This window comes from Bufo bufo, chromosome 1 (assembly GCF_905171765.1).
Source record: "Bufo bufo chromosome 1, aBufBuf1.1, whole genome shotgun sequence".
Taxonomy (NCBI): domain Eukaryota; kingdom Metazoa; phylum Chordata; class Amphibia; order Anura; family Bufonidae; genus Bufo; species Bufo bufo.
The window spans coordinates 498,732,958-498,746,255 of NC_053389.1; the positions used below are offsets into that span (position 1 = coordinate 498,732,958).

At 41.8% G+C, this 13,298-nt stretch overlaps 1 protein-coding gene across 2 annotated transcripts in view; it reads right to left on the reverse strand.

Moving 5' to 3' along the window:
• The window catches only part of ARID2 (AT-rich interaction domain 2), a 97,573-nt gene that overhangs the window by 62,254 nt on the left and 22,021 nt on the right, over positions 1-13,298 (reverse strand). For both annotated transcript variants that reach the window (XM_040410629.1, XM_040410621.1), the window contains exon 4: positions 2,078-2,211. In XM_040410629.1, coding sequence (XP_040266563.1) covers positions 2,078-2,211 — 134 coding nt within the window. The remainder of the gene's footprint in view (positions 1-2,077; positions 2,212-13,298) is intronic.

The following is a 13,298-nucleotide window of genomic DNA, read 5'->3' on the forward strand; positions in this document are numbered from 1 at the left end:
TTTCATTTATTTCTTATATTCGTACCACCAGGGGACTTGAACACACATCACACTGACTGCTGTTTTAATACAATGCTTCAGAGAGTACATCTGATCCTTCAATCACTTTTTATTCAAGCTGATCAAAAAACATAAAATTGGTCATTTTACTTTTTTTCTGTTACAGCACTGATATTTTTATATTTTAAATAGTCTGGACATTTTCAGACACGGCGATACCAGTAAAGCAGTCTTAAGTAATTAATCGGAAGCCCAGGATTTCGCTGCAGTGGCTTCATTCGGAAGACATCTGCTGCAGTCGCTATTGACCACAGTTCATGAGGGGTTAATTGACCAGGATCAGAGTTATCTCCCATCCAGTCACTGCGGCCGGGTGTAAGCTGTATTACACAGCCAGCAACCATTGAGCATGGAATCGGCTGAGCTCATGGAAAGGAGGAGATTAATCTAGGATACCTTTTTCTATTTTTGAGAATTCTCTAACTTAGTGTTTAGTAGCTCCTGAGTCATGGACACTGCATAGCTTGCTGTGCTATTCTGTTTCTGTAGCAGTGATGGCCAGTTCGCCCGCGAACACATGCGGGCTGCCATCTTTATTCACAAGTCCGGCGATGCACAGGTAAGTCCTTACCTGTGCCGCGAGCCGGTCTGAAACAAATGCGGTCACCGGAAGCAGGCAGTTACAGGAACAGCCCAATGAAGGCCCCCGGCGGCTGTTCTCGGAACTGCCTGCTCCCGCTGACCGCATTTGTTTCAGACCGGCTCGCAGCACAGGCAAGGCCTTAACTGTGCATCGCCGGACATGTGAATAAAGATGGCATGTGTTTGCGGGCAAACAGGCCATCACTGTTCTGTAGCTCCTAGTCACTCATTTGGGAGCTTAGTAAATAACACCGCTGCCTTAGCTGTTACCTTAAAGGGCTTTTCTGGGATTTTAATATTGATGACCCTTCCTCGGGATAGGTCATCAATATCAAATTGGCAGGGGTCTAACACCTCCACCGATCAGCTGGTTGAAGAGAAGCCTTCCCTTCATTGTTTATCCGAAGGCAATCAATATAAAAATCCCGGAAAACCCCTTTAAAACTGGCTGACTCATAGAATGGGTATTCCAGTCAGCCAAGAATGGCTAAAATGGGAACATCTGTAATGGTACTGGCCAATAATATTTCATGTAAAAATCATTGCGACTGTAGCAGCTATCCATATAGTTAATGTCTGACATGTAAAAGATAATGGTTTGTTCCATTACATTTTTACTACTAGTGAATACATGCTCAGCATTTAAAGGACATCTGTCGGGCAGATTTGTACCTATGTCACTGGCTGACCTGTTACATGAGTACTTGGCAGCTGAAGACATCCGTGTTGGTCCTATGTGTCCACATTGCTGAGAAAAATGCGGTTTTAATATATGCAAATGAGCCTCTAGGAGTAACGGGGGCGTTGCCGTTACACCTAGAGTCGCTCACCGCAACTGCTGCACCCTCTCCACTTTGATTGACTTTAGGAGAAATCAGGGCCAAGTGTGATGACATTTTCACTGCCTGGTCCTGTCAAAGTGCAGAGGGCGCGGCAGTTGCAGAGAGCGAAGCCTCTAGATGTAAAGGCAACACCCCCATTGCTCCCAGAGGCTAATTTGCATATAATAAAACATACTTTTTCTCAGCAATGCAGGCACATATGAACATGGGACCAACACGGATGCCTTCAGCTGCCAGGAGCACATGTAACAGGTCAGCCAGTGTCACAGGTACAAATCTGCTGACAGATGCCCTTTAATAATGATTGTAATGTAGTATCATCTCTGTTGCAGACACAAGGCACACCACCAGTAATTCAGCAGTAGTATCTCAGCATGCCCAGAATAAGCATACACATGGATGTGAGAAGCTATTCCTTTTTTTTGCCCTCATCCCGCTGTCAGGAGGATCCATGAACAAGTACCTTATCAGAATCTTATTTATCATCTCCCAGTACCCCTCTATGACCATAGTCATTTCTGTAGGATAATGGAGTGTATCCACTCATCAGTATTCTCATTTCATATACAAAATGGTCTGAGAAATCTGCGTACCTGGAACAACGTGCTGCTGGTAGTTGTACGTGCATGGTATTGCACCAATAGGGAGCTGAGGTTTGAGATTGCCCGGCTGGACTTCATCATCATCTTCACCAAAATGATGTACTTTCTCATATTTTTCCAAGTAGCTGCAAACAAAATATGACATGGCACTCATTATTAAAAAGTGAAAATATGCATACACTTTGATATCAGCACTTAAAATCCCAAACTACACGGAAACAATGTAAAGACTCTCTCTGGTAACGTGGAGTATGTGGTAAGACAATCTGAGGGAATTCCTCCAATCAGGTACAATAACCTTCCATACACTGAAAAAGTGACATCTTTAGGCCATGTTCACACTTTTGCTAAACCATCCAATACCAATAGCAAGTAGGCCATGTATTTGAGTCTCCAGCATGCCCTCAAATCTGCATGGATATTTTTTCCATAGAATGTGAACTGAGTTTTGTAAAGCTCCATTCATTTGCTTTGCAAAAGAAAACTAAAAAGTAAACACTCCTTTTACATATTTGTGCAGTTACAGACAATAGCGCACTGAAATATAAAACTAGGCAGCAAAGAAAAAGAAAAATCTGGATAATGCAGCCTAATATATATTTTTTTAATACAATGGGACTCCATGGTAAACAGATGCCATTGTCTAGCATCAGTCTGAGGCATCCATTTAACGTATACGTTAAACGGATGGGAAAAACATGATGTGAACCCAGCCTTTCCGACCTACCAAACAAAAAAAGGAGTATCTAGGTACTTTTAAATTTGATTCACTGTAAATCCTTTTTTAAATCAGTGTAAAAGTATACAGTGTAAAAAAAAAACTAAGTGTAACTGTCTTTTTATTTGTGTAATGTATAGAGGCAGTGATACTGACCATTTTTGTAATATACTTTAATTACTGAAATCATACATTTCTATTAGAAAAATAGCTCTAAATAAGGCTACTTTCAAATGTGCGGCAGAGGATTCCGGCAGGCACTTTTTTGCGGTCTGAGCATGTGCAGACCGCAATGCCGGATCCGTTTTGCCGGAACACTCGGAGCAGGATCTGGCATTAATGCATGTCAATGGGTAAAAATGCCGGAATTTTGGCCGGAGATAAAACTGTAGCATGCTGCGGTATTGTCTCCGTCCTGAAAAGTCAAAAAGACTGAACTGAAGACATCCTGAACGGATTACTCTCCATTCAGAATGCATGGGGATATAACTGATCAGTTCTTTTCCGGTATTGAGCCCCTGTGATGGAATTCTTTGCTGGAAAAGAAAAACTCAAGTATGAAAGTACCCTAACAGTCAGTGTTGAGCAAGTCTCCACAGTTATGTAAACAGAAGACAGAGGAGCGTTGCTAGGCTCAAAATGGGCCACTTTAGAGCTATTTTCTAATAGAAATGTATGATTTCACTAATTAAAGTATATTATAAAAATGGTCAGTACCACTGCCCCTACACCATACCTTACACTTTAAATAAAAAACCCTCTGTAAAATCATGAAACCATAAAGCATTAATTATTGAGGCTATTGTAACATGTTGAATAAAGTTTAATATTATTTATACCACTTGGCATATGATGTAATACAAATGTGGATTTCTTGACCCCCCCCCTCTCAAAAATACTTAAATATAAATATATCTTTATTTTACTATATCTTTTTTAAAAGCTTTGGACTCCTTTGGGGCAGTTTGTTTTATTATTGTATTTTACTCATTTGGGGCAAAAAATATATATTTTTCAGCAGTTTTTGTGATACATGCTGTTAAAATCAGCCCTCAGTACTGTCCCTCCTGAGTTCCGTCAGCTGACAGCTCAGGTGACGCCTTATCTTTGATCTTCTGAACTCAAAGACAAAAGGAAGCGCATGTAAAGAAATTGTACAATGTCATAATAAAAAATTATATATATAATGCAAGATCTGTATATGGAGTCATTGTACGTGTTCTTGGGAGCAAAAATTCTACTTTTTGTGATTTGGTATTTTTACAAAACATTTAAAGACTATGTACACCTTCTGAGGCAATTTTTTTATGATTGCATTTTACAGATTTTTGGCTAAAAGTCATTTTTTTATTTGGCCTTTATCAAAAATATTGAGCCATTCTGTCACGACGAAGGGTTAACTGTTTTTCTAGCTGTGTGACTGATACTTTCACTTTGTGTCATTGTCTAATACTGTCATCAGCAATGCTAGGAAGGCTCGTCCCCACCGCGGCCTGCTATTGGTCCCCCCCCCCCCCCCCCACCGTGGATGTTTTCACCCGTGCGACGGGGAGATGCAGCGGCCCCGTGCCGGCATCAGAAGGAACACGGGTGCTGGGGAGCAAGGCAAGTACAATCTGTGTGAGGGGCCCAGGCATATGGGGGTGGGGGGATTGGGCTTATAGGTTTTGGATAACCACTTTAATACAAGGCACTCACTAATGTATTGTGATTGTCCATATTGCCTCCTTTGCTGGCTTGATTCATTTTTCCATCACATTATACACTGCTCGTTTCCATGGCCATGGCCACTATAGGAAAAAGTGCCAGCCTCTCTGGTGGCTAGAACCACAAGAGTGCAAGGTGGTCGTAACCCCTGGATACGACCAGTGTATAATGTGATGGAAAAATGAATCCAGCCAGCAAAGGAAGCAATATGGATAATCACAATACATTAATAAGTGCTTTGTATTAACTTTTTCTACATGATAAATGCCATTTGCTGAAGTGACACAACCCCTTTAAAGGCCTTCTGTGAAGCACAAGTATATTTTTATGTAATGACTTCATACACCACTGCCAGTTTAAAGGGAACCTTTTACCTGGATTTTGGGTATAGAGCTGAGGACATGGGCTGCTAGATCGCCGCTAGCACATCCGCAATATCCAGTCCCCATAGCTCTGTGTGCTTTTATTGTGTCCAAAAAATGATTTTATAGATATGTAAATGATCCTTAGATGATTCCTGTCTCCTCCATGCTTGAGAGATGAGTCCAGCGTTCTGACTGAGCCCAGCACTGCCGCGCATCCTCCAAATCTCCTCCTTGCTCCCAGGCGTCACAAAGCTAGAGCATGCGCAGTTCGTTCCCCGAGGCTGATGCCAGCACAGGGAAGGAACACTATGCCGACACTGCGCATGCGCCAGCTCGCGCATCACGAGATTACGGCACTCTAGCTTTGTGATGTCGGGGAGCAAGGAGGAGATTCGGAGTATGTGGGACGGTGCTGGGCTCCTTCACAGTGGGTGTGGCTGGGCTCAGAGTCAGAACGCTGGAATCATCTAAGGTTCATTTACATATCTATAAAATCATTTTTTTGACACAATAAAAGCACACAGAGCTATGGGGACTGGATATTGCGGATGTGCTAGCGGCGATCTAGCAGTCCATGTCCTCAGCTCTATACCCAAAATCCAGGTGAAAGGTTCCCTTTAAGGCACAGACAGAAAAAAAAAGTATTAACAGCGTCACCATCTACAATTGCATAGTTTCAGTACCTAAGTACACAATACGGGTAATGCTTTCTACAATGAATGCAGCCCAGCTTTCAAACACTGCAGGATGCAAGGCCAGGCGAATAATCAAATGTACTGATTAATCCCCATTTCAATAAATTTTCATTCTTATTTTATCTAACAATAGACCATAGGCCCATAGACCAGCCACAACTGTATGTCTTAGGCCTCTTGCAAAAAACAGTTCCACAAAAAATACGGATGACATCCGTGTGCATTCTGTATTTTGGGGAATGGAACAGCTGGCCCCTGATAGAACAGTGCTATCCTTGTCCGTAATGCGGACAATAATAGGACATGTTCTATCTTTTTGCGGAACGGAAATGGAATACACAAGGAGTACCTTCCGGGTTTTTTTTGCGGACCCATTGAAATGAATGGTTCCGTATACTGTCCTCAAACCAAAACAGCAAAAACGGAACGGAAATGGAAATAAAATACCTTTGTGCGCAAGAGGCCTTAAGTCTGTGACTGTCACGTGATAGGCTATAATGCACTGGTATACAAGGTTAGTCCAATGCATTATAATTTATAAAAATAAAAAAATAAAAAATAATTCGATCAAACTATCTCACTGCGAAATCCCCTAGTGAGACTGAAGAAAGGAATAACGTTAATAAAGTTTACTTTAAAAAAATTCCCACAAAAAGTTTATTTTTTAAAAGTGGTAAAGAAAACACACAACATGCACACATATATAGTATCACCATGTTTGTCACAACCCGTATACTGAAGAGGATAATTACACCGCCTAGTGGGACGGACGGAAATGCTTCTCCTCATTACCCACCAGAATTAATAAATGTTAATCAGTAAGGCCCATGTACCTCAAAACGTTATTTAAAAATTTGCACATTGACAGAAAGATGAATAAATTAAAGCTCTTGAAATTTAATCCCCTACTTACTCAACTAATATATACAATTCACCCCGCAAATAACAAGGCCTCATAACAATTGAAAAAAAAGTCTGAATGTCACTACTTAAAGAAAAATTTCTGTAGCCTTAATGCCAAACTAGTACTTTAGGATTTAAAGAGGACCTTTCACCACTCCTGACATGCCTGCTTTAACCCCTTAAGGACCGGGCTCATTTTCACCTTAAGGACCAGGCTCATTTTCACCTTAAGGACCAGGCCATTTTTTGCAAATCTGACCAGTGTCACTTTAAGTGCTCATAACTTTAAAACGCTTTGACTTACCCAGGCCGTTCTGAGAATGTTTTTTCGTCACATATTGTACTTCATGACACTGCTAAAATTGGGTCAAAAAAGTTAATTTTTTTGCATAAAAAAATACAATTTTTACCGTAAATTTTGAAAAATTAGCAAATTTCAAATTTTCAGTTTCTCTACCTCTGTAATACATAGTAATACCCCCAAAAATTGTGATGACTTTACATTCCCCATATGTCTACTTCATGCTTGAATTGTTTTGGGAATGATATTTTATTTTTTGGGGATGTTATAAGGCTTAGAAGTTTAGAAGCAAATCTTGAAATTTTTCAGAAATTTACAAAAACTCAATTTTTAGCGACCAGTTCAGGTCTGAAGTCACTTTGCGAGGCTTACATAATAGAAACCACCCAAAAATGACCCCATCTAAGAAACTACACCCCTCAAGGTATTCAAAACTGATTTTGCATACATTGTTAACCCTTTAGGTGTTGCACAAGAGTTATTGGCAAATGGGGAGGAAATTTGAGAATTTCATATTTTTGTCAAATTTTTCATTTTAACCCATTTTTTCCACTAACAAACCAAGGGTTAACAGCCAAACAAGACTGTATCTTTATTGCCCTGACTCTGCCGTTTACAGAAACACCCAATATGTGGCCGTAAACTACTGTACGGCCACACAGCGGGGCGTAGAGTGAAAGGTGCACCATATGGTTTTTGGAAGGCTGATTTTTATGGACTGGTTTTTTGACACCATGTCCCATTTGAAGCCCCCTGATGCACCCCAAGAGGAGAAACTCCCTAAAAGTGACCCCATCTAAGAAACTACACCCCTCAAGGTATTCAAAACTGATTTTACATACGTCGTTAACCCTTTAGGTGTTGCACAAGAGTTATTGGCAAATGGGGATGAAATTTGAGAATTTCATTTTTTTGCCTAATTTTCAATTTTAACCCATTTTTTCCACTAACAAAGCAAGGGTTAACAGCCAAACAAGATTGTATCTTTATTGCCCTGACTCTGCCGTTTACAGAAACACCCCATATGTGGCCGTAAACTACTGTACGGCCACACAGCGGGGCGTAGAGTGAAAGGTGCACCATATGGTTTTTGGAAGGCTGATTTTTATGGACTGGTTTTTTGACACCATGTCCCATTTGAAGCCCCCTGATGCACCCCAAGAGGAGAAACTCCCTAAAAGTGACCCCATCTAAGAAACTACACCCCTCAAGGTATTCAAAACTGATTTTACATACGTCGTTAACCCTTTAGGTGTTGCACAAGAGTTATTGGCAAATGGGGATGAAATTTGAGAATTTCATTTTTTTGCCTAATTTTCAATTTTAACCCATTTTTTCCACTAACAAAGCAAGGGTTAACAGCCAAACAAGATTGTATCTTTATTGCCCTGACTCTGCCGTTTACAGAAACACCCCATATGTGGCCGTAAACTACTGTACGGGCACACAGTAGGGCGTAGAGTGAAAGGTGCGCGGTTTGGTTTTTGGAAGCCAGATTTTGCTGGACTGGTTTTTTGACACCATGTCCCATTTGAAGCCCCCCTGATGCACCCCTAGAGTAGAAACTCCATAAAAGTGACCCCATCTAAGAAACTACACCCCTCAAGCTATTCAAAACTGATTTTACAAACTTTGTTAACCCTTTAGGTGTTGCACAAGATTTAATGGAAAATAGAGACACAATTTCAAAATTTCACATTTTTGGCAGATTTTCCATTTTAATATTTTTTTTCCAGTTACAAAGCAAGGGTTAACAGCCAAACAAAACTCAATATTTATGGCCCTAATTCTGTAGTTTACAGAAACACCCCATATGTGGTCGTAAACCGCTGTATGGGCACACGGCAGGGCGCAGAAGGAAAGGAATTCCATACGGTTTTTGGAAGGCAGGTTTTGCTGGACTGTTTTTTTTGACACCATGTCCCATTTGAAGCCCCCCTGATGCACCCCTAGAGTAGAAACTCCAAAAAAGTGACCCCATTTTAGAAACTACGGGATAGGGTGGCAGTTTTGTTGGTACTAGTTTAGGGTACATATGATTTTTGGTTGCTCTATATTACACTTTTTGTGCAGCAAGGTAACAAGAAATAGCTTTTTTGGCACGTTTTTTTTTTTTGTTATTTACAACATTCATCTGACAGGTTAGATTATGTGGTATTTTTATAGAGCAGGTTGTCGCGGACGCGGCGATACCTAATATGTATACATTTTTTTTTATTTATGTAAGTTTTATACAATAACTTCATTTTTAAAACCAAAAAAATGTTTTAGTGTCTCCATATTCTAAGAGCCATAGTTTTTTCAGTTTTTGGGCGATTATCTTGAGTAGGGTCTCATTTTTTGCGGGATGAGATGACGGTTTGATTGGCACTATTTTGGGGTGCATATGATTTTTTGATCGCTTGCTATTACACTTTTTGTGACGTAAGATGGCAAAAAATGGCTTTTTTTACACTGTTTTTATTTTTATTTTTTTACGGTGGTCATCTGAGGGGTTAGGTCATGTGATATTTTTATAGAGCCGGTCGATACGGACGCGGCGATACCTAATATGTATACTTTTTTTTTATTTATGTAAGTTTTACAGAATGAGTTCATTTTTGAAAAAAAAAAAATCATGTTTTAGTGTCTCCATAGTCTAAGAGCCATAGTTTTTTCAGCTTTTGGGCGATTATCTTGAGTAGGGTCTCATTTTTTGCGGGATGAGATGACGGTTTGATTGGTACTATTTTGGCGTACATGCGACTTTTTTGATCACTTTTATTACTTTTTTTGGGAAGTAAGGTGGGCAAAATTTCAATTTTCTCATAGTTTTTATTTTTTTATTTTTATGGCGTTCACCGTGCGGGGAAAGTAACATGACCATTTTATAGATCAGGTCGTTACGGACGCGGCGATACCTAATATGTGTAGTTTATTTTATTTTTTTAATTTTTATTCAGTGATAAATGTTTTTTTTTTTATCTTAACTTTTTTCACTTTTTTTTACATTTTTGTGACCCAGACCCACTTGGTTCTTGAAGATCCAGTGGGTCTGGTGTCTGTATAATACAGTACAGAACAATATATATTGTTCTGTACTGTATTTTACTTACACTGAACAGATCTGTGCTTTTAGCATAGATCTGTTCAGCACCATGGACAGCAGGACGCCTGAGCAGGCGTCCTGTTGCCATGGGAACCCTCCCCGTCTGCTCAGAACTTCGCAGACGGGGAAGGGTAAGCACGGGGCTGAGGGGGGCTCTCTGGGGGCCCTCTCCCTCTCCATCGGGGGGCTCTCCCTCTCCTTGGGTGGGGGGGGGGGGGGCGCACTGCGCCACCAATGTTTTTAATACTGGGGTGGGGGGGCGCACTGCGCCACCAATGTTTTTAATACGGGGGTGGGGGGCGCACTGCGCCACCAATGATTAATAATGGGGGGCGCACTGCATCACCAATGAACATAAATCTCTCATTTATTCACATACAGGAGGCGGGAGCTGGCTGCAGAATCACATAGCCGGCTCCCGACCTCTATGAGCGGTAGCTGCGATCCACGGCACCTGAGGGGTTAACTACCGCGGATCACAGCTACCGCTCATAGAGGTCGGGAGCCGGCTATGTGATTCTGCAGCCAGCTCCCGCCTCCTGTTCAATTTGAATGAATGAGTAAGTTAATATCATTGGTGGCGCAGTGGCCACAGCCCCTCCCCTCCTCTTCTCATCTGTCTCTTCATTGGCGGCAGCAGCCGCACAGGGGGAGGGAGACACTGCTTCCTTCTCCCCTGTGCTGCTGAGGGAACACGGAGAGCGCTGACAGCAGCGCGATCTGTGTTCCCCATACGTGATCGGAATATCTGCAAAATAGATGCACGGTCAAAATCCTGAATATCGGCCGATAATTTCGGTAAAACCGATAATCGGTCGATCCCTACTGCAGACTGCTAGCAATTCATTCATAACTTCTAGTAGAAATAACACAGGAATGGCACAACATAGAGCCATAAGAACAGATGCTCCAGCATTGTTATTACGGTACATGGGGAAGGCATGAAGCTATTAAAACAGGCATGTCAGGGGCGGTGACAGGTCCTCTTTAAAACAACTGAACTTTCGGTGGGGTATAACCGCTGGGAACTCTAAGATCCAGAGAAAGGAGGTCCCGTTCTAATGGAGTGGCAGGTCGAGGACATGCACTGCCTCTCATTCATTCTCTATGGAGAGCAGGAAAAATATCAGATTTTAAATAGGCCATATGAGCCAGGCCTAGCAGCATGCCATAAGACCTGCACTGTGTAACCCACAGCTACACTTTACTACAATATACCTGCCAAGACAAAACAAAAGAAAAAAGGGAAAAAAACAGAGCCCTGTGGCCAATATACCCCTAGTATATCACAGTAGCAGCAAAGTTTTCACCCTCCTGCCCAGGCCATTTTTTGCAAATCTGACGTGTCACTTTATGTGGTAATAACTTTGGAACACTTATTTATCCAAACCCTTCTGAGATTGTTTTCTGGTGACACATTGTACTTCCTGGTAATCATAAATTCATAATTTTTTGCGGATTTTCACAGCAGATTCCAGTCTTTGACAAATGCACTGCAAAATCTGCTTGTGGCAAATGTGGATTTTTTCCATGGATTTGTGGCAAACAAGTAACAGCTATGTGATGGCTTGGGGTATATTCACACTATGTTTTTTGGCATGGATTTCAGTCTGAAAACCGCACTGAATCTGCTCTGAAACAGCCGCACACTGTTTTCAATAATAGGCTATGCTACAGTTCACGTGGCTGAGGATTTTTTACACGTCCACTCTAATGCGGTTATCACTCGGGCACACGGGAAAGGCGCAGCAGGAGCCTGCTCAGGGTTTATCTCCATTCAATGTGACTGCACCATGTAAAACCCTGTGTGAATATACCCATAGGACAACACAAAGGCCTATAAGACAGAGGCATCATTGATAGACTAGACTGATAAAAAAAAACTATTTCTATACATAATAGGTATAAATCTCTAGTTGCACATAGGATGAGGCCTTGGTTAGGAATCCCTCAAAATACATAAACTAAGGTCACTCGGAAACACTGATTTTGGTGTCCGCATCAGTGATGCTTGCATTTGGTCGTCATTGGCGGCACATTTACACAGGCCAATTATCGGGGAAGAGTTTACAAGAGTGCATACCAGATAAAGAAGTGCTGAATGTAAATTATAGGCACACTTTCTACCATACATCTTATTTCATTTTCCTCTTCTGATCTGCTGAAGCAATGTAGGTAATATACAAACTTCCTGTCATGTGATCTCCATTCTTATAAACATGAGGAGGAGGTCCATATTCAAAAGCCTGTTCACACTACCAGATCAACAAAAAAAGCATCAAATGATTTGCACTACTGCAACAGCACTGGGAATTTAAAGAGGATTTAAGCCTCTTGCACAGGAACATTTTTTTTTCCCCGTTTCCGTTCCGTATATTGAACCATTAGTTTCAATGGATCCGCAAAAAATACGGAAGGCACTCCGTATGCCTTCCGTTTCCTTTTTTTCCGTTTCAAGATAGAACATGTCCTATTATTGTCCACATAATGGACAAGGATAGTACTGTTCTATCAGGGGCCAGCTGTTCCGCAAAAAAAGGAGTGCACACGGACGTCATCTGTATTTTTTGCAGATCTGTTTTTTGCGGACCGCAAAATACTGAAAGTCATACGGTCGTGTGCAAGAGGGCCTTAGGGTCCGACACCTGGGATCCCCCACCGATCAGCTGTTTGAGAAGGCAGCGGCACTCCAGCAGCACCGCGGCCTTCTCACAGTTTACCGCAGGCCCAGAGACGTCACGACTAGTATCAACTGGCCTGGGCGCGGCTAAGCTCCATTCAAGTGAGCAGAGCTTGGCCCCACCCAGGCCATTGATACTAGTCGTGATGTCACTGGGCCTGCGGTAAACTGTGAGAAGACCGTGGCACTACTGCCGGCACCGCTGCCTTCTGAAACAGCTGATTGGCAGGGGTCCTGGGTGTCGCACCTCCGCCGGTCAAATGCTGATGATCTATCCGGAGGATAGATCATCAGTTTAAATAAACTGCAGAACCCCTTTAAAATCAGAGAAAAAATAAAAATAAATAAAAAAACTCTGATACGGAACAACGGATCCGTGAAAAAACGGACCACAAAACAACAATGGTCGCGTTCATGAGCCCTTAGGTAAATGCATTATTTTCCATGTTTCATCAGCATATAATAACACTGGGTATACACACAGACATTGCTCAATGGTCAGCAGGTTTACCAGAATTGGCCTGCTACTTCTGTGGATATCATAGACGTTGCATGTGAGTCACACTGAATCTGCTGCCGCTGGGTTTACGCCGATGCTACCAATTTCCACTGTCCTTCACTATAGAACAACGAAAATAACTTAAATGTCAGCACATAACACAGAATGGCGCCAAATGGACCCATTTCTGGTTGGGCATACACTCTTTTTCCAGAAGACTTATGTCTGCCATTTTTGATGGAATCTACGACGGAGG